A 27,891-nucleotide genomic window follows, 5' to 3' on the forward strand; every position below is an offset into this window, starting at 1 on the left:
TCTCCCCACACACACACACACACTCCACACACTCTCCTCCCTCCCTCCTCCCCTCCTCATCTCTCTCTTTTTCTCTCCTCTCCCCCTCTCTTGTTCTGTCTTTCTCTTTCCCTCTTTCTTTTTCTTTCTGTTTCCCTGCCTCCCTGGTTCTCTCCCTTCCCCCTCTCTGTTTACCTGCTGACAAGTAGTCACTTGATACCCTTGATGAGCAACATGTCCCAGAATGAAGTTAAAAACTTCTCACTTTCTCTTCCCTAGCTAAACACACTGCTGTGGTGTCAGTCACACTATTACACATTGTCTGCACACATTTCATTCATGAACACAATAAAATGCTTGAGGATAAGCCTCATTCACCCTGAAAAAGGCTCCTAGCACAAAGGATAGAAGATAGTCCATGAATAACATGGTATTTCATATTTCTTCAATTTTCCTTCCTTAAAAGATTTTTTATATACAAAGTCAAATAGCTATTTATAAATCATACAATTAATTCATTTTGCAGTCCACTCAACACATTGTTTAATTAACATCAAACCATATATCAAACATTTTTAAGGAAGGAAAGGTTAAGAAAAATCACCAAACTCCCAAATTTACAAGTTCTTACTACATCTTTCAGTTCTTTTATAAATTCCCACTGAAAGTTATATTATTATCTCTAAATACACAGTTGTTTTTTAAAGTACATATACTGCCAGAAATAATCAACCTTTTCCAATCAGACTAAACTCAATAAGAGGTCACGTTAGGTTATCTGTATATGTTTGTACAGGTTATAGTAAAGATATCTTTATTATTCTCTCCTACATTCAGATTATAAGGCAATTTAGTATTGAATATGCTATATTGTTATATATACTTAACATTCAGCACATATTAATATTAATAGATAACATATTTATATATGTGAGGGGTAATTTATTATGAAATTTAAGTTTATTATTATAAACTTATCATTTATCTAACAGAATAATGATAGCAAAAACGGTAAAGTTAACTGGACCACGTTGAATTCCTCCTTTAAGTCCATTACTTACTTAGAAAATTTAAATTTTATGCCCCCCAAAAAATCTCCCAGTAAATAAGGTAACTTACTTTTCAGGGTTGTCTATTTCTTCAGTAATAAAATTGAGGTAAAACCTGTATTATGAATAAACAAATAACTATTAGTATGTTTTATCATCATAATCCAAAGTTTCCCATGTTAAAGTTTTTAAATCAAATTAAGAATCATGAAAGTTACATTAGAATGTATTCAGGAAGATGAAAATAGGCAACCAGTGAGAACTCCCACAGAGCCCTTTCCACTAAGTCATAGTGGAGTCATTGCAGTGTGTGAAACATGGAGACTGTAAGAATGGAAGGCCCAGAACCTGTAGGGCAAGCTCACAGTTTACAGGATGTCTCAGAGCCGCATGGTACAATGTCAGGAAAGGGCACAAGAGCTAGATGTCTAGGTACGGCCATTCTGGAAACAAGGTCAAGAAACATTTCCAGATGAATTACCTCCCAAGCCGAGCCTTCAAGAATGCATAGCATTTACCCTAGTAAGGTGTTTTGAGGTCATCCAATGTTGAAGTGGGCCCAAAGCACACAATGCATCCCAGGGTTCTGTGTCCTTTCCTCAAGGAAAGGAGAGATGATATAGTATTCTGCCTTACGAGCGTGAAAGAAAGTGTAGGAAGGGAAGGTGAGCATCAGGTGGCCTGTGCTTCCTGTGTATCTCATCTGAGAGTTAGGAACAAGAGGAGCCAGCAGCCTTGTAGGAAACTGCTGTGTACTTTCTACACAGAAGGCAGCACATGAGCAGGATTCAAAACCTGTACGGGTGATAGTTTATTATGTTTCAAGTTTTAAAACAGTAAATTTAAAATGTTCTACCACAGAAAATTAAAAACTATATGACAGTTATATGGCTATGAAAATGTTAATTACTTTGATTTAATTATTTCATGTTCTATTTATAAACCATAACTTAATTTTTATGCCAGGAGTACATATATAATTTGTCAATTTATAATTTTGATTAAACTTTCTACTCACACGTCTTCCTGTAGACTCTCTGCCAGTATTTACCCTACATAACCCGATTCATAAACCTATCGGGAAGGGAAGTCTCGAGGATGTTCAGACAGTTAATTGTAGGCACATTGTAACTTACCAGTTTATCAAGAATGAAAAAGAAATTTTAAAAATTCCCTAGGTCCATAATACATTTCTGAGAATTATATGCAAAAAAGAAAAAAGAAAAGAAAAAGCAATTCCTATATGAATCAAAGGGAAATATTTCACTTTCAAGGTCCGTGAGATCTCCAATTCTTACCCCAATGTCAGGGCCTGAGAAATTCTGATTGCTTTTCTTCACCGGAAGCTTCTACCAAGCCCATACAGGCTTGTATCCTTGACTTGGTTTTCCAACTAAAATGGACTGTTACTAACCCTTGAAGTCCTACTAAGCTCTTTCTAAGTGAGGTTACTCTTCAAGTAAGGATGAAAGAAATTCTATTTCCAAATAAGAATTGGGGACTGGATGAAAACAATGAGGAAATTAAAGACTCCTCAAGAGTACAGCTGAATGCAACAACAGCAAACTTGCTCTCTCTTCATTCCATCAGCCCAGGGAACTTCTGTAAGTGAAAGTCTTGCAGTCTACTGTTATCTTATTCCTTAGATGCTAGAATATCTTCTTGTCTAGTACATGGAATTACAGTTTGAAAGTCACTCTCCTCTCTTTAAAACCCAATATCCAGAACATCAGCCCATCATCTGCCACATGCTTAAAGCATTTCACAGCCTTTGAGAAAGGAGAAAACATGTCTTGCCCCATGATCATGACAATCCTATCTGAATCCACTAGTCAGTTGATGCTCAAGAACAAGATGGCTACAACTTTAAGGACTATATTATGAATTAATATTTTAAATATGTAGACAGAAGAAAAATAGCAATAAGTATGATATATAGAAAGTGCACAATACACACACATAACTAATGATGTGTTTTAACAATTAGAAAGTTAAGAATTTAAAAACAGCAGCTGTTGTTACTCTAGGAGAATGCATATAATGTTGTTATTCTAGGAGATGAAACTGTCAGTGCAACCCTTACTGTATATGTGCTCCATCTTTCAGTCTATAATGCAAGACTGGCTGGCAGAATTATAAAAGTGGACTATAAATGAGCTACTACTCCCTGCTCTTAGTATACCAGGGATAGTGATGTGGAATGTACTATTTTAACTGATTTGACATGTTTGTTATAAGCCCAAGGCAACAGGCAGTATGCAAACCAAATAAAAATAAATAAGCATGCATATAACGCCCCAAATTGAATAAACCACATGAATTAAGGAATATGCCACGTTTCCTATGTCAGAGATAACCCGTTGCTTCTTAATAGTTGATGAACTGGTCTTTCTCAACAACCCTAATGTAAGAAGGGAACTGTCTGTGAAAAAGAATATGACTTTAAGTATTTTTCTATGGTCCTAAAGAATAGAGGAGAGGAAAGTGCCTGGGTACAGTTTGGGGAGAAGAGGAGGAAAATGGATCATTTCAGTGCAAAAGTCCACACACTACGGGAAATACACCTTGATGCCTGTCCAGTCTCTAGTACACAGGCCCACTGTATTCTCTCTCCCCTGGTTTAGTTCTCAAGGTCCCTGGAAACTGCTCATGGGGTCTACTGTCCAACATTCTCTATGACTCTGCATAAATATGATGGTTGGCCCTGCACTGCAACTCCCAACCTTGCGCATGACTTTTAAAGCAAACAGACTCCTTAGGTGAGATTTGACACAAAGGTGTACAATAATCCTGGCTGATGCTTTAGGGAGGCTAAATCCATTGAGGATCCGATTAAAGAGGGCAACAAAAGATACTGAAAACCAATTTTCTATCACACAGTGAAAAGAGAGGGAAAAAAATCTCAACACACTACGCTTAGCTTTGGACCCAGATATAGGACTGAAATTGGTTGACTCCCCAAGGCCACAGGCTGACTGGCAGATGGATTCCTCTGAATACAGACATTGGCAATAATATTAAAGTTGTGCTGGCCTGACTCCGTGAACTGACTGAGTTAATGACTTCTTTTTCCCTAATCATGTTTCTGTGAAGGGGTTTTCATCATTCTGGATAGGTTCTGTGCTCCTCAGAGCCAAAACTTTACTCCATCCAGGATCCCCAAGGGGTGGTGGTATCTTTTTCCTATTCTGCTTAGCAACTGTAGTTGACTGCTCTTACAGCAAGGTATCCAAGACAACAGTTGCCTATCGTACTGCCTGTCCAAACAGTTAGCAATCTGGCTAGCAATTCCTCATCATAACTGCCTTGCTTTTGTCTCATTACAATGTCTCCACATTTTTTTTACTCAAATATTGTTCTACAGCAATAAAAGGAGTGGTAGCCACTTAAGTCCTGATTTACATCTGCAAGCCAGTTTTGCAACCATATGGTAAAAGATGGGGAATTCAGATAGCAAAGGCTGGTCTTATCATGCCTCTACGAGACTCAGTTTAGACTCCCCTTTAATCCATTTCCATAGACATGTGTGCACCTCTGCATTGCCAAACCTACAGGCTCTTCCTTCTAATTCTGCTTCTATTTTTTTATTTCTTCTAAGATTGGGAGCCATAGATTAATAACCAGATCATCTCCCCTCTTCACAAAGCAGCATGCAGCCAGCAAATAAACCATTACAGCTAAATACTTCCTTGTCATCCTCTAGCTAAGCCATTTGGATCTGATAACATCTCATTTAAAATTCTAGACTTACTTTCCAACACAGACTGAACCTCAAGAACACAAAGAAACTGATGGTTCCTGGCTCTCCAAACTGGAGTGGAAAGACAAGGATTGTGTAGACAAAAGTAGAAATAAAGTTTTCTGTAAACTTCTATTACTGTTGGAAGTGATTGCACTTTGGACTCGGCATCAGTTAAATGAAATTAATGAAATATTAATAAGAAGTCAAGATGAAAGTCTTTATACACACACACACACACACACACACACACACACACACACACAAATCCACAGAAGGAAGAAAATTGGCTATACACGAAGCAGGTGACCTGAATATCCAGTGCTGGGTGGTGGTGGAGTGGGGGTAGAAACGTTTTAAGATTCTGTGGGAACAGATGCATGGTGCTCACAGGCAAAAGAGACTCCATTGAACAGAATTAATCAAATCTGCCTTGTGAAGATCACCATGCCCCACATTCTTGAAAGAGTACAACAGGCTCCCAGCACCCAGCTGGAGTTGAAAGCTCTTGTTCCCTCCCCTGCTTTGCTCTGGGGCTCCCAGGACCCTCAGAGTGGCTTGGCTGCTGCCCCAGGGCATAGAGCCCTGATCCAGGCTCAATAGACATAGAAGAGTTGATTCTGCTTCTAACACTGTGATCACACTCAGTTCTTTTCTCTGCTTACCACCGCATTGTGTTTTGGACAAAAGTGAAAAGACTTCAAAAACACTAAGATTCAAAACGAAAGCATGCATACAAATGACTGCAAAATGTCTTCTGCGGGTATACAAATATTATATGCTGATCTTCTTACATTATAACCTTACAGCCTTCAAACACTTTTTGCTTCAAAGCTATGCTAAGCCCATGTAGCTGGACTCTACAGAGTTTCTTCTAATGTCGTATTTTCACAATTTGTGAGATTAATAGGGTACACACTGCTTATTTTGGAATGCATTTTATAATATCTGGAAGGTAATACAAAATAATGGAGTGGGGTGGGAAGAGAAATTTTTATTCATGTTGTACATATTTACATAATTCTTGAGATAACATTTCTTGGTGGCAGTTTTTAGGCTCATAGAGGGTTACCACAGTTTTAATTACTGGTTTTTTAAGGTTGCAAAAAGAGCTACTACACATTATTTGCTCTAAAACAATGAAAATTAATCTTTCTGCAATGATTCTGATGTGATACCTAGTGGCCTTTCTGGATATAGTCATTGCAACTAAAGCTTACAAGGTCAGTAAGTAGTTACAGGAAGTTCCTCTCTGATATTTGATTACTGTGACTCATGTTCCTCAACAAAACACTGGGACATCAAGACAGGAGGATCACAGGCAGATAGGCACAAGGGACAAAGAGTTATTTCTGCTCATAGCGCCAATTATATTTGCTACTCATTTTTGTTTTGAACTGCTGGAAACATTTTAATGAAACGAATAAAGGCCGAGAATATGCTGCATACTACTTGACTACTTACTTAACCTTTATTATTGTGATTTCTCCTTTCCTAGCTTTATCATATGGACCACATTAATCTCCTGAGACCATCTCGTTTCTACATATGAATTGTATCTTCCTCGTGACAGAGTAGAAAACAATCAATAACTTCTATTTATGAATCTCTTTAGTACTCTAGCACAAAGGCTGTTTAATAGGACAAGTACTAATCCCAAGTACCCCACAGTACTCTATTGTCTCCACTGATGAATAGTGAGAAGTAATTTATAATGACCATTAAGTCTAACACTTGTTTGTTCATTTTTAGCAACCTTAACTCTTTGAGGGCCTCTGAGAATGGCACCATAAGCTTCAGGCTTTGCCATATTGAAGGAAACTGAAAGGATTTCTTTCTGCTATCCTTTCAACTTTCCTTCATGCTTTTCCTTGTTCTCTTCCCCAAGGTAAGCTACAGAAACTACAATCCGTCTTCTCCCAAGTGACGCATAGAAACTAGAACTGATCTCCTGCAAAGCCAACAGTACAACCTAGAAATCCATCTCCCATGTTCTCCGCCTTTCTGTGCAAGGTAGCTGCACTGTTCTCTGCTGTACCTTGTCTCACAATGCATTGTGATGCTCTCAGGTGAGAGAGGATCTATCCTATCCCTAGGAGGAAGAAATGGGACACAAAGAAACCAAGGAGAGGCTGAGCAGACAGAGCTCAGTTTCCTCCAGTCTATTTCTGTTGTGTTATATCCTTTGACAGGAAAAATAACTTTTACTGGCTTTATAAGTCTTCATTTCTGAGAATTCTGTGTTACTTGAACCTTTGACTAAATAATTTTTGTGTACATGACATAATGAAAATGTAGTTAGGGAAGAAATGTGTGCTAAGACACTTCTATTATAAAAAGATGAACAAGCCAGGCACTGGGGGCGCACGTCTTTAACCCTAGCACTTGGGAGGCAGAGGAAGGCAGATTTCTGAGTTCGAGCCCAGCCTGATCTACAGAATGAGTTCCAGGACAGCCAGAGCTATACAGAGAAACCCTGTCTCAAAAACAAAAAATAAAAAACAAAACAACAACAAAGATGAACAAGACAAAAGGCAAATGAAGATATTCAATACAAGTATCTGGACATATCAACTTACCAGCCAGCATATGCATACATCCCATAATAAAAAGCCAAGGGCAACCCCATTAGACTTATATCTCTTCCTGAAAATGCATCTTTAAAGTGATGTGTTTGTCCTGAAATTAGAATGGGAGGATTTTTAGAATGTGACAAAAATTGGTTATTTATTCCAACCCTATATATGGTTGAGAGCTGAGCTAGCCTGTTCTGACTCTTTCATGGTCAACTCTCTATTAATACTGTACTCAGTCTAGGGCAGGACTCCCAAATGCTCACTTGTTATCACCTAGACCATTTGAAAATTCTTCTGTAGATGACCAGAAGGATTAAAGTGGCATTTATAATGGGCAATTCCATTTCTATTACTTGGGTGTCCTCTGTTTTAACCATGAAACTGAAGTTTTAAGAGTTTGATGGAATTCACAGACAATAATTTATGACCTGGTGAGAGATGAAAAGAAATGTCAGAGCCTATCTTGAGTGAGGAGGCATCCAAAAACTCCTGCACTGCTTCTCTCCACATTACTGAGCATCCCACATCACTTAGCATCCTGCTGTTTATCCCTATTGTGCCTTCCACACCTGCTTTCTAAAGCAGGGAAAGACTGCAGACAAAATCCACTTCTGAAGCACAAGGTTTGTTCATATGAAGGTTCCCTGGAGCACAGGCATACCTACTCACATCAGATGTCTAAAGCCAATGTCAACCAGCAGCATGTTGTAATTAATTGTGACAAGTCATTCTACCCACAAGACTTCCTTTATAGAGATAACTTATTGACCCCATCTTGGTCAATGCCACCATTTTTTTCTATGAAAATGAATAAGAGATTATATCAAACTAACTTTGGTTACTTCAAACAAAGTTCTGTTAACTTTGGCACCAACATGTAGACCAAACACCTTCATCCATCATACTCTTTTCCCATTTTGTAAATAGTGGAGCATCTATTGCTTTGAATCTTTGGGATAGTTTAAGAGGTTACAAAATCAGATTTGTGTTAGTCAGCACAGATTAAAAATTAGACAAAAAAAAATATCTGCTTCACGATCCAAACAGCAAATGAGAGTATATGAGATAATCAAATGATCAAATAGAAAGTGATCTTGTTTAAAAATTGGCTGGCCTTTATATAAGTAATGAAACATGACCATGAGGGCAGGGGGTGGATGATGTATCTACAGCACTGTCTTATAAGTCAAATACCAGCTATTGCTTACACCACGAGACCATCATTCTTAATGACAGAATGTGAGGATGGGGACCAATGATGACATGGCTCTGTCAATCAATTAATGCTATTTTTCTCAAAGCAACCAACTTCTAAATATAGTTTTATGAAAACTCAACTGGAAGGATCCAAAATGCCCATTTTGCTAAAATATCTATATGCCTTAATAGAAGGAAAATAAACACACTGAGATTCAGAAAAGGAACATCTATAGGGACTGGAGAGATTGCTCAACAGCTAAAAACACATACTAGTCTTGTTGAGATCCTGAGTTCAGTTCTCAACATACATGACAAATAGCTTACAACAACCTGACACTCCAGCTAGGTATCTGATGTGCTCTTCTGGCCTTTGCAGGTGCCTGTACTTATGTGCATCTCACACACACACACACACACACACACACACACACACACACACACACAAGCACATACACACACACGTACATACACACATACATGCACACACATACACACATACACACACAGATACACATACACATACACACACAGACACACATGCACATACACACACACATGCATGTACACATGCACACACACACACATACACACACACATACATACACATACACAAATTAAATTTTTTAAAAGAAAGAAACCACTGTTGGATATTTTTGTATAATCTGTGGTATCCTTAGCCTAACAAGAGAATATCTCCCAGAGTGTAGCATTAGTAATTAATAATAGAAATTATCTAACTGTGTAGACTGATCCACAGTTCTTCAAATGAAGCCTTTTGAGATTGTTGCAAAAGAGGAACATTGTTTCTGAACTTCAGGACTATTTTGGATACACAGCCCAGGGCTTGGGAAGATGAAAGTAAACGTATTCAAATGGAAGTTTCCGTTTCCGGTCTCTTAAGCAAACACACAAAGTCCAGCTACAACCAGGATCTGATTAGAGTAGAAATAAACACACCATACACATCAGTGATGTCTTATTCTCCCTGGGGTGTCAGAGAAATGTAGAAAAACTAAATGATCATGTTATAAACTAAAATCTCAATTTCATAAAATTTTGCAGTAATAAAGGAAATATGTGTGTTCTCCCAAGTAATAAAATATGCTCCAAATGCAGGAATATCCTCTGGGAATTTCTCTGTTGTGTGAGAACAGTAAGAATTAAAGTGGTCCTATGAATTCCTGATGCTATAAGCAATAATTGAAATAGAACAATTGTAGGTAACAGGAGAGGTTCTGGAGTTTCACCATGGTCTCTGCTCTCCAGGAGTTTGCAATACAATATCAACAACTAACTATGCCCCCACTTTGCCCACACACACATAAATGAGGGATCAGAACCAACTACAGAGTGTAACTACCCATCACTTATGGCATTATACCGAGGAATAGCCACATAACAATCATGTCTAGAAGAGCCAGTGACTCTCCTTCCTCTCCTTTCCAGAAACTGAAGGGCTCTCTACAGATAACTACAAAGTCAACTCAGGAGATGGAGGAGCAGAGAGTATGGACATATTTGCCTCAGGTCATGGTGGAAAGGAGCAGGCCAGCTCTACAGAGAGTGTGGTGAATTGAGACAGCAAACCCACATCCTTTCTCACACAGATCCTACCTTTGAAATTCTTCATTGTGTTTATTTTGGGGCTGAGGTTGCTGGATTTGACAGAAGCATTTTATCAGCAGGACTCTAAGATCACCCACTAGGCTGATTAAATGGGCAAGAGCAATTCCCTTTCCTAACTAGAGTGACCAAGTTCTCAAGGCTGTTATTTGGTGCCTCAATGGATGGCAATGGCTTTGCTGAACTTTGCCATTTCCTTTTGTGTTGGAATTCTCCTCCTGCAGGGTCATTAAATTTTGCTATAAATTCTTTTGCTTGGAACTGACAGTGTCAATGTAAACAAGACATACTTAACATGCCCACATGATATGTTACCTCTTTCCAGTGGATTTACTCTATCATTTCTATTTCCTGCTACAAATTCAGTAACCTGTTGGGTCTTCTTTCTCTTCCAAACATTTCCACTAAATCTATGCAAACACACGTACCATCTACTAGGGCCAACCATACACTATGACATCATCACTCAAATTCTTATCTTATTAGATAGGAAGCTCAAAGACAAATTCAAAGGCTACACCTTTTCTTCAGAAATGCAAGTTTCACATAGAGAATAATGTAACAATAAAAGCTAAGTTTTTGTAACCTTTAATTGTCATATAAGGATCTTGATTTTAGGAAGGCTATTTCATTGCTCTTCTGTGGATACTAATCTCAGAGTGAAGAAATACAAATGAAAAAAATCAAGAATTATCAGTCATCTTCCATTATTTTCCAGAAATATTTTTATCTCTCATAATTGTTTCTACTATTGAAAAGTTCTGGAGTGCAAACAAAGGATATATTGATCTTTGTACTTAAAACTAAATAGCAAATTCATTTTGGTTTGGTTTTGCTTTTGTTTTTGCTTTCTCACTTTGGGGTTGATTCCAAGCCATTTTTATACCAAGGGGATTCACAGACACCTTATTTTAGTTGCTTGATTTAATCTTAATTCTCTTGCTGCCATTCAACTATAAATACCAACTCATCCTCAATGTAGCCTTTCAAATCAATTAGATGACAGTACAGAGTTTAAGTTCCACAGCAAAGACTAATTAAGGATTCTGCTAGACAAGCGAAAGTCGGTGTTAGAAGAGACCAGAAGTAGATACGCAGTTTAAAACGCATTTCCTTTTCAGTCCATACCTTTAATTAGCTGTATAACTCCGGGGACTATAATTACCAGAATTGCTGTGAGCTTGCAAAAGGTTAGGAAAATCTGGATGCGGGCACTCCAGCTGACACTTGTGCTATTTAGGACCATCACCACAGCTGCAAACAAACAGACACAGTTACAAAAGGCAAAGCCCCAGGAGCACAACGATGTCTTAGGTCCTTGTCAGTCGAAATGTGATCTATAAGCCTGCAGTGCTGGCATGAACTATCAGAACTTAAGAAGTGCAGAATCCCAGGCCTTGCCCAGATCCAGGCTCTCCTGCATTAAGACACCTCTCTGAGAGAATTTCAAGCCTGAGAAGCTTAGATAAGTCTCCTGTAGTCAGAGAACCTCTTTTTTTCTTTACACATTGGTAACCATGAACATACATTGGTGTGCAATAGCAGTAAAGTCAAATATCTTCATTCTGAAGTCATCCAGAGGTCAGGATGGTGCTGGATTTGACTCAGGAAGTGCTATGCCTGGGATCCTGTTCTTCATCATCAGGACCAGTCCTACTCAGTACTATTTATTCTTGGACTCCTGATTTCCGACTAGATAATGAGGGTGAGTTTTAATCTACCCTGCAAGTATTGGTTTCCAACATATATTTTCTATTTAAGCAAAAGGTCTTAGGACTTTTCAGCTTAGGATGCACACAGTGGGTCTGAAGCCCAGAAGACTTTCTTCTTAAGATATGGTTGACAGTTTCCTCAGCAGCCACCCCTGTCTACATCAAAGACAGAAAAATGGCTATTCATTCCGGCATTGCCAATAATCTGTTCCTGACCCAAGTAGATAACGAATGTAATTTGTTGAATGAATGAGTGAATGAATGAATGAATGAATGAACTGAGTTCTCAAAAATATTAAGGCACAGTTTTAATGGTGGTGTTCTAGGCTTTTGTTTTCATCTTTGATAGAGTGTTCAGGGTTATTTCTATACAGTGAATTTCAACTTTATGTTCTTGCCAAAAACATAGGCACAGTATGGGCCAAAACAACAGCTATTTCATACCTGACATGTATGGGTTTCACCAATAAACTGTATTTTAGTAAAGACGTAGTCTCCCTTAAAAAAGATTTTTAAATGCATAAATTATTTCTCAGGGAATTAAAAGAAACACCAGCAAAATTCTTACCATTCGAATTAGAATTGTGTAGAGTCAGGAGTTCTCACTGTGCTTCCCTTGTATAATATAATCTATTAGCTCAATTCCAAAATTAAGAATTGGTAAGGTGTTATTGGTAAGATGTTATTAATATACAATAACTAATATGAAAATTAAAACAATCTATATCCAAAGGGTACCTAATTAATATACATTTTTTAATGGTTTTGGATAGCCATCTAAAATCAATATACCATCAATCATGCATCACATGAAATGGTATTTATGATATGCCACTGAGTCACAGGGTAGGTTAAAGAGTCATTGATGGGTGCAAGGAGAGATGATAAAGCCTGAAACAGAGGAAAGGAGGATGTCAGAAGAAATATTTATAAAATAATATCAGGGGTTGGAGAGATGGCTCAGTGGTTAAGAGCACTAGCTGTTCTTCCAGAGGCCCCGAGTTCAATTCCCAGCAACCACATGGTGGCTCACAATCATCTGTAATGGGATCTGATGCCCTTTTCTGGCATGCAGGTGTACAAACATAGCACTTATATACACAAACTAAATAAATCTTTAAAAAAATGATATCAAGAACCTATAAGGACAGAACATCAAAATATTTCAACTTTAAAATTTTGAAAATTTCAAATTTGAAAAGGGTGTGGGGGGGTCAGAAGTCTCCACTGAAAGTAAAATAGGGGCTGGTAGTGAAGTATGTCAAAGCGATAATGATGAGAAGACTCAGAAAGGTCTGAGATGGGGGACAGCAGAATTCATCTTTGAAACTGAACACATGAAGGAATAATGAGACCCGCTATCAGTGCTCAAGGCCTTATTTTATCAGAAATGATGAAAAACAAAATAATATCTGTCTTGAATACATACAAAGATGTTGCATATAGAAAATGGTCAAATACAACTTTGCTTCTCCCCAACTTATGTCCTGAGTATCTATTTCTCTGTGCAAGTGACTGTGTGACTAATGGCTCATCAAGTCGGAAGGATAACTGTTTTAATTAAAGAGGTCCAACTTTGACATAAAAGTGGAAAAAAACACAAAAACAAAAACAAAACTTGGCCTTGGTTGTCATCAGAAACAAGGAAACACTGTGTTTGCCCTATTTCAGGTAGTCCAAAGTAGGAAAGAGGCCCTGGGAGGAGAAAGGAGAAGAAGAAAGAGAGAAAGAGGAAGCAGACATAGGGCACAGGAAAAAAAATATTCTCATTTGAGGAACACCTGACCATGTGCATATTTGAGGAAAAAAGTGTTGCCTTCAAAGGAAAGCAAATGCTTGATGTCCATTGAAACAGGAAAAACAATTTTTCTGTGTTCTCTAAAATTTAAAAGACAAATGGAAGACAAAAATCAAACAAACATCATGAATTGAGCCTTCTACCCTGCTTTTCCTGAGCTGGGAAGGACGTCTTAGTGAGACTGGCTTTCCTTAAAGGTTTCTCCAAACTCCACTTCTTTTCTGAGCATCTACTCTCTCTCTCTCTCTTCCAGGAGGGTCACCTCACTAATCCAGAGACACCTATAGCTTAGCAAGTAAGGAGGCCACCTGTGGGGCAGCCAGGAGAGACTCTCTGCCTAAAACTGGGGCTCCATACATACTGAGCAGTGGAATTTAAGGGTGCCTAAGCGGCTTGTCCAACAGTATTCAACAGAGACTAAATTCTTTAGCACACACACCATCGGCCTACACCTTAATAATAAGGCATTTGCATCAGCGCTCTGTCCTGAGACTTCTTTTGAGTAACTATTAATTTTATACATGAGAAAAAAAATTTGGCTTACTTCAAACTTTTACCAAAATGAAAATTCAGGAATAGGTGGGCCTTATTTACTTACTTAAGATGCAGTTTCTAGAAACGAAAATGTAGCAGGGAAGGCTATATCCATAAATTCTAGAAATAAGAAACCCATTTTTGAAAGGAGTTGTATTTTAAAAAGATGTTTAGGGGAATCTTAAGGGACTGGTGCTGTGGTTTAAGAACTACCAACTATTTCTTTCTGCACATGAAATCATTCACCGCTGTCTTTCATTTTGAAGAGAGATGTTACAGATTATTGGGCAGTCTCTCAGATTCATATTCTTTCTGACTTCCGTCTTTGGAGCACTTCGTGCTAAACTGATAAAACATACAGATGGTATATTTGAATGGTACATGATGAGATAAAGCTGGTGCCTCCACTTCTCTATGCAGCCGCTGCTGGGTTGCTTTATCTTTCAGCATCCATTTCCTGGATGCACTGATTTCACAAAGAACCTTTAGAAGGCAGAGGGCCAACTCTGTATCATTGATCTCACTGTTAGGAATAGACACAGCCAGCACTACATAAATTCAAGCTATTATCTCCCATCAGACATTGTGCAAAGACATCCATGGATAATGTTTGCTAATCCTCACATTTCTATGACATGGTTGCTATTATCAGGCGTGCATTTTATACGGGCAGGTAAAAATCCAGGTTCTGTTTAACTTGCCCGTGTTCATATACAGTTAGTAAGTGTTAAGGTAAGATTAGAAGGCTAGTGGGCTAAGTCCTGAGCTCAAGCCTTTACCATCAGCTTGCAGGTGAGACAATAAGGAAATAGCTCAAAAGGTATATGTGAGCTCACTGATATGATCAGTTTCTTGACAGCTTGTGACTTCTCTTTTTCTTAGTTCCCTGGGAGTGCTCATGTCTGACTCTCAGGGCACTTGAATTCCACATTTTATGGACAATCCTCCTGAAGAATATGGCTGCCATTCCTCAGCGCCTGTACATTTCCCTATGCATATCTATCAAAGATTCAGCTTCACTGTGTTGTAATTTAGCTAATGAAGGAAAGGAGTAAAAACACCTCAGCTTCAGATTTAAAGAGACACACACATGTACGCACTAGGATTGAATTGCCAACACAGACATATCATATATTTTCAATAGAATTTGAAGGCTCCAGGAAAACAGAAACAACAGTAATATATTTGTAGAATTGGGTGAGCTGATTTGAACTTGTCTTTCTCTGTGTGTATGACTTTTCATGTATTTGCATAGTGCATGCAGGTGTGCATGTGTATACACACATTAAGAGGCCAGAGACAGATACTGACCATCTTTCTCAGTCATTCACCATGTTATTTTGGAGACAGGACCTTTCAGTGAACACAGAGTTCACTGACTTGGTTGTGAAGGTCTTCCAGTCTCTAACATTGCAGTCCTCGGACTACAGGCTGAGGGTAGGTCTTTATGCTCGCTTAGCAGACACTTTACCTCCTGATCCATCTCTTTGGCCCCTAGCTATTTTTCACAGTGATATATAAATGCCATTTTCTTTGTTCCTCTCAATTACTCCCACAAAGGTTAACGCTGTACAATATGACTATATCGCTGTAAAGTTAACCAGCAAAGGATGAGAGATGTGGAGAGATGTGCTGAGGAATGCCATTGGTAGATATAAAATCACAAGAAGAAAGTATTTGTATAATATTCCACTTGAGAATATTTTTCTTTAAGGTTCATATTCCTCTTGAGAATATGCTTCTTTAGGATTCAGCTTTAGAGAGCAGAACAATAGACTCAACATTTTAACTACTGAATATATGTCTCCATTCCTTCAAACTATGAGCCATGAAGCATGTTATCTTCCATAGAGGTTATTGATCATATCAGAATTGGGCTTAGGGACATAAGCCAAAGTCAACTTATAAAGATTTTCCAGTTATACTTTGGCATGCCTAATATTTTTACTAAAATGGACAGAATTTTGGATAAACACAAGTGTCTCATGCTTATCATTGGTCAGAAGAGGGATTCTTTGAAAAATGTGGGTACATTAGCATTTAAATAAATCCTTCCCCCCACTCTGCTATTATCTTTCAAATGGTCGGTTAATATTTTACAAAATTTGAAACTCTTTTGAAGTTTGACCTTTTTCTATACTAAACTAGAGACTTAAATTCCTCATTTCCCTCAAGGAACCCAGGGAAGTAATTTATGCAATTAAACTCTTACTTTCTACATCTCCACAAGCTTTTCCTGTAACAGGCAAAACACCACCTATATTCACTTTGAAGAATAAAGTATGTGAGAGATTTGCCCCCAGGTAAATTTCTCTTTTTCCCTCTTTCCCCCCTTCCACTGACCCCCTCCCCGTTGCTCCATTAAAGCTAAATTCCTCTTAAAGGCCATTTGACTTCTCCAATTAATCCATTGCCCTAAATTACTTCCTACTGAGACAAGAGAATATTCCTGTTTCTCTTTCAGTACTTCTGAGTTTAGGAACTTGTTCCCTGATCAGGATCTGTAGCTTGTATCAGAATTTACAAACTAATATTTATAGCTAGTGGCAAAAATAGGAGATATAAAGGTTCCACCAAGCCTCCAGATTCTTCGCTACCCATTCCACCAAACTGTCAATGTGTGAGCCCAAGCACAGCTTAGTGAACTTTTGTTGCAATTGCTTTAAAAGGTTTTTTTTGTTTTTTTTTTTTGTTTTTTTTTTTTTTGGTGGGGTGACAACATTTTGAATTTCATAAAATACTAATGTTTTTCTTTAAAAAGGCTAAAATAATGGGCTTAATAACAGGGTCATTCAGACTTTCAAAGATAAAATACAAATATATCTTCATTATTCATCTAATGTCTCAATCAAAGCAGGTAAAAATGGTGGCTTTGTAAATATCTTCATATCAGGGTTTGCTTTAAGATTTTTTGGTTATTATGCCTTTTAGTTAGTAGTATGTATTGTTAGTCTAAAGAGTTCTTCAGTATACTCCCTTTCTCTTCTCAGTCTTTATAAAACAACTGTGGTGTGGCATGGTCTCAGTCAAGGAATGAGAATATGGTAGATGTAAAAATGGCTGTTAGTCCAACTCTTTAGTGCACCATCAGAGTCCTCAAGAGCTCCCCATGTTCTTGATGGGACTGTTCAAAATTTTAAAACTTTGATACAATTTTATATCTCTACAGTCATTCAAGATACATTGATATTTCATAGACATTTTATAAATCAATAAAACAGAAGCATAAATAAATTTAACAGCCCCAAATCACATAACCAAGAAACCAGGACACTTTATTCCAACTCTAGGTTGTAGGTCTCCAGGGAACTATAACCATTGTGTGATATGATTCAGCACACAGAAGCTCATGGCTCCAGTTCGCACATCTTATCTAGCAGACTGTATCTTTTGACCACTAATCCCCCTTCTTCCTGAGTACTGAAGCCACCTAAACCTTCAGTTTAACATGTCGCAAACTACAAGTACTTCTACTACAGTAAAAGAAAATCCTTAGACTTCTTCATAGAAAGTCAATCAGTAACAGATAGCTACTGAGCACAAACAGGAAAGCTAAGCACCATGAAGGGACTAGAGATGGAGCCTTGTGGAGGTCCCTGGTCTCAGGGGAATTCTAGTGACATTTCTTCACAGAAGTATAAATATTCATCACTAGACCTACATTTTTAAAAAGTTGCAGTCATCATCACAAATATTCTCTCTCTCTGAATCCTCACAGCCTCCACACACTGGCGTAATTATCTCAGGAGAATCCGGATGTGCAGAGGAAGTGAGGTCATTTGTCACTAGGTATTCCTAGGTCTGTGAAATTTTAACTGCCCAGAGCTCTGAAATGTCTATGTTGAGTCATTTCCTTTGTCTGTCTAGAGATAGTATAGAATAACTGTGTGTTTAGGATTCAGATATTTAGTTCAGACATCCATGTCTGTCATACCAGAGATGTTTTTATGTAGAATCACTAGAATCTTTGTTACAGACTAGACCCTGGACCATCTGTTGTCAAAAGTGAATCAACCTTTGTGTTACTCTAGTAAGCCACTGTGAACCGACTCTCTAAGCAGTCTTCCTGAGTGTGCAATTCAGTCATTCCTGGGTAGCATTTCTGAGGTTGTTACATGTAGTTAGCCATGATCATATGGATTCAGACAACAACAGTTCAATCAGCAATTATTATTCTATTCCATGAGATTCCAGAATTATAGAAAATGACCATCAGATGTAACTCCGTATCACTATATAATACTGTACATGTTCCTCTTTTCATTTCCTGTTTAAGTTCTAAAAATCTATGCCCATTAATATTAAATAATAATAATAATAATAATAAAGTGAACAACTTCCTAATTTGTAGGCCATAGAGAAATCTTCTAGCTGAGAAAGGCTACTGATTATCAAATCTTCAGAAAAGAAAAAAAAGTCTTATCATAGCCGGAAACAGGTAGAGAAAATGGTTACCCTAAGGGTGGGAGCTAATATCACTCACTGTAAACTACACAAACACAACACATACACCCAGCGTGTAAACTTAACCCCAGCACCATTTATGAGTAATAATTCAACGTGTCACTGGGGTAAGGTAATTTCTAACACAAAAGCAATTCCTCAGAATAGTTCTTCATCCTGAACAGTGTCTTCTGATACACAATCCATTTAATATCTTACCATGGAAGCAGTTTTGGTTTGTCTGCTTTAAGAGATGAGCTACCATATCTGTTGATCCAGTGTACAGTTGGCCTACACTATAATAGCAGAGGCCACTTCAAATCTTCTGTTTCTGTCTGTATTTTCTAACACAGATTGGAAATGGTAAACACAACCCCCCCCCACAATTTGGGGGATACCATGCAAAGACTCTAAGGAAGATTTGCCTCCCATCATTTGGTTACATTGCTTTGGTCTTCTCTGTTACAGCTAGAATACTCACTGATGCCCACAGCAGTTACAAGCTTGATTGCAAGTTCAGGAATTTCACATTGAATAAAAAATGGTTCCAGAATGTAGCGTCCAAATGCCAGGGATATCACAGCAGTAGCTCCGGGGCTGGGAGAGAGTATATTTAGGTTAACTACAGGAAACAATAAATAACATTTTTGCTGATCCTCAAATCTTAGTACTTCACATGTGGAACATATTTAACATGAAAGTCTATCATGTTTAGAGCTTCATATTTCATTAAGTTGCAATACACTCCAAATGTAATATTGTCTACACTAGTAAGGGTGAATTATTTTAAAAATAAATCTTTGTTGAAAATTAGTACTTATGTACTAATTTATTAGTGTTTATGCCAACATGTGCCTAAATGTTTAACACTGATTCTTAATTTTCTAGTAAAAAAAAAAATCTCAAAGCCTAATGAGTAATCTTAATTTCTTAAGAATATTTATTTAGAGAGGACCACAGAATAAAAAGACAAAATCTGACTGATAGAAGACAGCAATCCAGACAATAGGTCATCCCACTTGAGTTCTTCAAAGGGAAAAAAAGGAATATTCCATTTCACCTTAAATACGAGGCCATATTCTTGCCACACACAAGGAAATCCACAAAACTGCTTAACATCTCAAGCAAAGAGTCCCTTTCAGCTTCTCTTCCTACTTGTGGTTAACACCTAGCCTTGATCCCTGGATCACCAGAGACCAACCCATATTACCTGTCTCCAACCTTGATCTCCTACCTCCAGTCAAAACCACAAACATTTTAACTTTCTTCTCCTCCCAGAGACTCCTGTCTCCAAAGGGGATGTTTTGCTGTTCTCTATCATTTATAAAAAGTCTTTGATTTCTAAATCTAAATCTGATAGCATCATTTCTGTATCCTTAAAACATGCTCTGACCATTGTCAGGCCTTGCACACATAAGCTTCCCAGGAACAACAACTGAATCGCTTCTACAGAGAGTCATTTCATATAGCTATTTTTTATACTTAGTATCTGGTTTTAGTCTTGGTCCAGAGAAGTGACTCCAACCTTCTCCTTGTCAAGCATCCTTTTACACAGCATCAAATCTGTCCCTTCTGCACTGCTTATCACAGTAGGGTTTTTATTCTAGTTAAGGTGATCCCTAGATTGAAACCCTATCCTTTGCTTGACTTTGAAGTCTGTAGAAACAGCACTGTGTGCATCCCAATGAGAATTTTATCCCAGTGCAATGGTAAGCACATCTATTACAGTAGAAACTCAGTAGATATTGAACATTGTGTGACTATGTGACCTCATCTTTAAAATCCCCATCATGTTGTGTTAAGTGACTTTGCTTGGGTTAGTTTTGCAGATTATTTATAACAATACTGACTTAATTTGAAAGCATAATTTAATGGGGAGCATTTAGATATCACAGATATTACTATTTAGATGTTATGAGAAGAAATAAATTTAAGTTCTAGGAAATCACGTCGTTCATATAATTTGCTATTTCACTTGTTTGAAAGACTATCCTAGGGAATATAAATGTATTAAAAAGCTTGTAGGATTTGTGTAGGTAACTTGGCTGTGCACATGCATGCACTCATGCACACACACACACACACACACACACACACACATACACACACACACACACCATAGAACATTTCTTTCAAAATTAAGGAGAATCCGATTATCAGACATTTAGGAGCATGAATTATGGATCATTCCAATTTAGATCTCATCTTGCTTTTTGCTACTTGACACAACTTGTGGAAAGAATGAATTAATGAATGGGTACCATATCTGTCCAGTGCAAATGTAATGATCATGCTGTCATAGCAACACTGAAGAAGTAGATAAAGTTACACCACAAATGCATGGATGAAGATGGAATGAAGTTGAAGGACATGAGGCTGGGAAGCTCAACAGCCTGCCAGGCCAGCATTCTACAGAAGTGTTCATATTTGGATGCTGTGTATGTTACATTCAAAACAACATAATCTTGGGTTTCCTGACACTTGTTAAGAAAAAATTATCATCTAGAATGCACAAGGCACTGATGTAAATAGTATGAAAGTCATAAAAAGGTATAAGACCTGTTTTCACATACTTGAAATGCTTATAATTCTAATAGGAAAACACTAACAGGTGGCTAAAGTACTATAGCACAAGGTGATGAATTCAATGCCAAGTTAGATTAGATTCTGTTTTTCTGAAGAATTAAAACATTAAGAGATGAAAGAAATACCACAAATTAGGGGTAAACCAGAAATTACATATATATATATATATGTAATATATATATATATGTGTGTGTGTGTGTGTGTCATATATATACATATATGTTACATATATGTATATTATATACATACAAAAATAAACTTTGAAGAGTACATATAATTATGACAGAGAGAAGTACAGAAGTACATTCCAGATAGAGAACTCTTAAGAAAGAAAAAAGAAAAATAATACTCTTTTTAATCATCTGTTTAATCATCATTTAACACTAGCAATTTCTAAGCAACAAAGAACTATTGTTCCCAATGAAGCCTGCACTACTCTGAAGTTTGCTATTAACACCATCACAATTGTTCCTGTTAGCAGACACTTAGAACTCTGTCTTTGTCACTTCTGTTCAGTTAGCTAAGATTTTCAGTACTCTGTGCCGTCTGTTTACAGGAGAGCAAGGTTCCTTAATGAACTCTGTGATCACAAAGTGCAAGTCACATCCCTTAAAGCACAAAACACCTGTGACACAAGTGGCACATGTGACATCACAGGCTGCTCACAATGTTGAGGGAAATTTGCTATTCAGGGTGACTTGGCACTATTCTGTGCCAAGAGACTCAGGAAGGGGGACAGAGCCTTACAACAGTACAATCAAACAATTTTTGCAACTGCAGATCGCCAGTTTGTTTAATCTGAGGAAGTGAATCACTCATGTTGTGTTAACTTGATTTTTTTTTCTATTTGTAAAGCATAAGACTTGATAATACACTAAGTTGTTTGGCACAGACATTTCTTAGTCATAAAAGGAAAGTTAAATGCCCTGATGACATAATCAACAATAAAAAGAAAACCCTCTAATTCCTAGCACATTATATCGTGTCTGGTCATTCCAAGGTGTAATTTATCAAAGTGAATTTTGGAGATTCCCATCATTTCAGATAAATGCCTTTTCTAGTAAAACATATATCTATAAAAAAAAAAGTTGGAGTTTAAAGAAAACTTTTTTATGCCTTAGGGTCTGTATTTCTTCAACAAGTCACATGACACACATTTGTAATTAGTTAAAACAGTCAAGACAACCCAGGAAAGTGAGGAAATGAATAGGTTTATTTTCCTTAATTGTTTCCATATCCTTACCGTATTACGAGCAGTTCCACCCAGACTCGAACAAAAGCTAGCAAAGGGCCAAAGACCTCCAGAATGTATGTGTAATGACCACCAGACTTCTTTATGCTTGTTCCCAATTCAGCATAGGACAGGGCTCCTGTGAAAGGTGATAATAAAAAGGCACAAAATTGACACTGCATCAAGTAGTCTTGTGCTAGAATCCACACAACACTGTTTGGGTTGCATGCTCTGTGGCTACTACTTCCTTTTGGTCAGAATGACCTTCTTTAGGGGAACAGTCGTCAATCTCCTAGCTGAGACCCACCAAGTTCCTCTTTTAACTTCCTCACACTTGAGACCTGCCTCGTACTAATAAAGAAGAATTGCCAAGGACTGGAAAGATGGCTCCACAGTTAAGAGCACTGGCTTCTCTTCCAGAAGACCAAACTTAATTCCCAGCATCCACACGGGGACTCACAACCATCTGCGTCTCCAGTTCTAGGGGATCCAAGGCCCTCCTCTGGCCTCCCTGAGCACCAGGCATGTGCAGAAGAAAAACGCTCATACACACAAAAGCCAATAAAATGAACTGAAAAAGAATGTAAGGAAAGGAATTGTGTTTAAAATGGTACCTACAAACATGATTTAGAACGTGTGGTCAGAAACCAGAGGACAGAGAGAAAAGTGAAGGCAGACAGCAATGGTACTGACCTATTATTTGAATAACAACACCACCTCATACGAAGACAAGGTATTCACTCACACTGATCTCACTGTGGTATTTTAATAAATTTTAATAAATAATGTATTTCTGGCAAATCAAAATAAAGATTATCTGTTCTTTTGGAAAGAAGAGACTACATGTTATGTGAGAATTCAGTCAAATGATGCAATTATGTCTTTTCAGCAAAATGAATCTTGACTCAGTTGTTCTTCTATTCCTAGCAATGCTTATTCTGGATGTTTTTGAAATGTATGCCTAGGCAGTTAAAAGAACAACTGTTTTAAAAAAGAAACTCCATAATCTACAGTCATGTATGTAATGAAAATCAACTGCAAACTAAGATATGGGTGTTTAAAAATAACACTCTTATAAGATTGGGAAAGTTATATTTAAAGTCCCCAAACCCTAAGTTTCACACCCTTTGAAGTGAAAACATGAATTTTCATCTCATAAAAGCATTTTGGATGTAAAGGTGGGAAAGTGAACCACAGACAGGATTGACTCTGACACAGTAAATACACCACATGATATTACTTTACTTACCAACTGCTTCATAGATAATTAGGGAGAACATGAAACATAAATCTTGATTTCATCCAAAAGTCAATTAATCAATCAACCAATCAATCAAACACCTGTATGTACATCGCTTCCTGCTCAAAGATTTCTGCCCAAGCACCTAAAGAGGCACCATGGGTGAAGAGCAACTGCTCATCAGTACGGTCTCCTATAGGATGCTCAAAATAACTATAATTTGGAAAATTAGAGAAACCTGAGTAGGACTTTGTCAGGATCACCTGGAGAATTTCTTTTAAGAGTGAACAAATGAGAAAAGGCACTAAGGCCACACCCCTGACTCTTCTTCTGAGACTGGACTCCATCTGAAAGAACAATCCAAGCAGTTGTATTGCTTTCCAATGCTCCAGACACTAAAGTGATGATGTCACAGATAGCTACTTAAGTACTTCATTAGCTTAGACCCAAAAACAATTAGCAAACTTCTTTTGGAAATAATGGTCACCATGTTGGTAGATTGTCCAGAAAAGCAACCAATATAACCTTGTTATTGGAAAGACTCTTAAAGACCTTGGAATTTATTGTCAGGGAATCAATGCCCAGACCTCTGTATGCTTTGCCCTAGGTATAAATTGAATTCTGGGGGAATGGAATTTTCATTTAAAGGCCTCAAACTCCATAACTATGTGCCCAGATGAAAAGAAGTTCAAAGCGGGCTATAAAAGTCCATGTGTTGACCTCGGTGCTCAAAACTGTTATAAACCAAACACAGATGCTTCTCCCCTTTCGGAGGGGTGACTTTGGTCCCACAAAGCATGGTACACTCCAAATACCAGTCAGTGGGAACTGTATTACCACACATAGCCTAGGTACCATCCTACACACTTGTCTGGAGCTAGACAACATTATCCTACAAAAGTTCATTGTATATCGGTTTAAGATTTCTCAAGTAATTTGTTGAATAACCAATTACTATCATCTACCACTGGAAATTTAAAAATAAATATATCATATGCTGAACCATCTTAAGTTGGGGACCTTCTAGGTCCACATTCTTGACTTGAAAATGTTCACACCCTTAAGTTCTAGAGTTTTAATAAGAGAAGAATTTTCTCCTTGCATCTTGCTTTGCTTCTTATTTGTGAAGACTTTGTGTCAAAAAGCTCCCAGCAACTTAAGTAGCAGTAATATGAAAGCATATCTCTGAAGCTGGCAGTTAAACACCCACTCCAGGTTACATCACAACCTCTTAGCTCTGTAGTTTCTTGAGCTTCCAACAAAGAAAGACTTATGTATGAGCATTTTTTCATGATACAAGTCAGTATGCCCTTAACTAGCTCAACATTCCAAATATTTTATTTTTACAGCATCTGAGTAAGCATTGATTGTGTGTGAAAATCAAATCACACAGTGGGAGCTGCCTGTGTGTAAGTATGCAAAGTTCAAGGAACTGGTTGTAGTTTTTCTGATTAGATATTGATTTATTCTAAATATATCAAGTACTGTAAGACACTTGAAGCCTGAGGGGACACAGTCATTTAAGATCAACAATTGAGTTTCTCCTTGCTTATCTGAACCTGCATATGTCAGAAACACTTTAATATTAATAATAATAAGGATTCTGCTTGAGTTTTTATTAACTGTATTACTCCAAAGAATGAAGAACAGGGTCAGCTGTCACCAAACATTTCATAAAGCATAATCTATTCACATAAATGACGTTACCAAGTTCTCTAGGGTCTTAAAGTAATCTCTTCTTAAATCTTTCTATAGCAACACTGCTTTCAAAATTATTTGAAATGCCCCCTTCATATAAAACAGATAATTGAATTCTCTAGGTAGGAAACTTTCCCCCAATCAGTATTTAAAGTATCACAAGACCTGAGCTGAAAGAGTGAATGGAACAAGAGTTAGTACTTGGTCCCAGAGAAACTTGGTTCTGGGTTAACAAAGTAACTTTCAAGTGTAGGCTACTTTGGAACCAAAGTATTGCCCCATAATATAAATCAAATTTTAAAAAAATTGACCATTCACAGGTTTTTGTGATCTTTACAATGAACTTGAAGGAGTTTTATGTTGATTTGCCCTCCTGATCAAGGGGCAATTTTTTTCTCTGCAATATTAACACTCAATCCAATCAGAGAAACATAAATTATAAAGAGAAAAAAATAATAAGCACAGTAATACCAGTTCTGGTCAGATGAATTTCATTGACTGGGCAGACAAAGTACCTTTTCCCCAGAGACCTAGTAAGATACAGATGAAGAAAACAGATCCAGGCCAGGAGGGAGGACTGACACCCAAGTGAAGCTTGCAAACTAATACTGAGAAACTAGGAGACATTTTCTTAAAGGTAGTAAGAAAAAAAATAATAGGAGAAAAAAGTTCAAGCCTTTGCCATTGTACCATTTACGGAGACGGAGGAGTCACATCAAACAGCTATCTTCACAAGGACTTTTGAAAGCATAATATTAGAAATGGACAAGCCCATGAATTAAAAATATTAAAAAGACAAGGAGTGCCACCCATTTGTTTTGCTAAGAAAAGGCCCGTGACTTTGTTCTGAACATTCAGTTCTGAGTGTAAATAGGCCACACCGGCTGCACCTCACAGGTGTTTCTTCTAGCAAGCCAGCTGCCAGAGCTACGCTCTAAGCACGCCTCACAAAACCCAAGCCCTCCGCAAGCTCGGAAGGCTTGCTTGGTTTTCTGGGTCATCAAAGTTAGTTGTTTTTTTTTTTTTTTTCTCTCAGCAGACCAGAAAAAAAAGTCAAAGAAGAGTCTGTCTCCGGCAGGAAAGCAGAGTATAGCCTGCAGGGAGGAATCTGAGAGGGTTCAGTCTTGTGCCAACAGCGGACAGTGTGTTTGGGTAGTGCACATACCTGATCATACCAACAACAACAAATTCAAATTATTTCCTGTAGTATTTGCCCATTCATTTACTCCTCAGAAATAACCCTTCGCTTTCCCAGAGAGCCACACAGCCACACACCCCCAGAGAAGAAGCGCACTCACCAAAAAGTGACAGTACTCCACAGGCAGACCAGAAAACCAGTGACATGCCCACGCTGCCCGTGTTCTGGAGTATACCCTTGGGGGAGATGAAGATGCCTGATCCGATGACGGTGCCGATGATGATGGAGACCCCCCTCAGCAAAGTGATCTTCTTTTTCAGAACTACCTTCTCCTGCCCAGGGGTCTCTTGGTCCCCCATGGAAGGCAGCCTCCCGCTCATATTGCCCTGCAGGTAACCTCCTTTGGAGATGGTGGCCACAACTGGCTTTCTGACCATGGCAGTGTCACACCAGAGGAGAGGGATGAAAAAGAAAACAGAGGGGGGAAAAACAAAACAAAAACAAAAGAACTTTCAACTTGTTTCTCTAGAGGTGACTGATCACTGTTCGGTCTTGGCTTCCCCTTTGCTATCACCGACTGGCTCTGCACTATTGTGTCCACAGGTGAAAACTCAGAGGTGTGTTTCAGCCTTCGCGGCTCTATAATTACTCCTCTTACTCCTCGGAACACCTGTGTGGCACCGGCTCCCGGGGCAGTGAGTTAGCTGCAGCCGCGGCTGCTGCCCTATCATTACACACCAGCTCAGCTTCCTCGTGGGCTCTCGTATTTAAGCTACCGCCTGTCACACCAATTTACTAGGCTGCATGATGATGCAAATTCTCCAGGTTTGCATCAGCCACATGAGAAAGCTCCAGCTTGAGAAAGCGCCAACATTACTCAGCTTTTTTTTTTTTTTTTTTTTTTTTTTTTTTTTTTTTTTTTTAACAGTAGCAGTGTGTTGCTCAATGGATCCAAAGCATTTCCCAGAACAAAGCATACTCTCTGTAAGGGGCTTAGCCAATCCAGAAGAAGTAAACAGGGAACAGGGAATAGACACTGTCCCGGTGACTTTAAGCAGCTCCGCTCTCAGAGAGAAAAGAAATTGGAAAACGAAACAGAAAACAATTACTTCGTTTTAAGGAGTTGCTTCTTAACTTTTAACGCGTGCATAAAAATGTTGTAGTCACAGCTGTTTTGACAATAGAAAGTGCCTTAGGGCTGCTCTGTTTGCAACAGCAAAGTTTATACTTCATAATTTGTATTCTACTTACTTCCCCCGGTGTTTCCTAGCAACACTGTCAAATCTAATATTTACAAAGCTAGAAAGTTTCTACACACTCGAGCCGTGGCTTCAAACAGCTCGGC

General features: G+C 38.1%; 1 protein-coding gene across 1 annotated transcript in view; it reads right to left on the bottom strand.

Moving 5' to 3' along the window:
* The window catches only part of Slc7a11 (solute carrier family 7 member 11), a 74,808-nt gene extending 47,505 nt beyond the window's left edge, over positions 1–27,303 (bottom strand). The window contains exons 1-6 of the mRNA XM_031376200.1: positions 26,707–27,303; positions 22,483–22,609; positions 19,135–19,250; positions 11,295–11,420; positions 7,347–7,446; positions 1,099–1,143 (exon numbers count right to left, since the gene is read on the bottom strand). Of these exons, the coding sequence (XP_031232060.1) occupies positions 1,099–1,143; positions 7,347–7,446; positions 11,295–11,420; positions 19,135–19,250; positions 22,483–22,609; positions 26,707–26,983 (791 nt within the window). The 5' untranslated portion in view covers positions 26,984–27,303. The remainder of the gene's footprint in view (positions 1–1,098; positions 1,144–7,346; positions 7,447–11,294; positions 11,421–19,134; positions 19,251–22,482; positions 22,610–26,706) is intronic.
* Between the last annotated feature and the right edge of the window lie 588 nt (positions 27,304–27,891).

Source organism: Mastomys coucha, unplaced genomic scaffold, assembly GCF_008632895.1.
Source record: "Mastomys coucha isolate ucsf_1 unplaced genomic scaffold, UCSF_Mcou_1 pScaffold16, whole genome shotgun sequence".
Classification (NCBI taxonomy): Eukaryota; Metazoa; Chordata; class Mammalia; order Rodentia; family Muridae; genus Mastomys; species Mastomys coucha.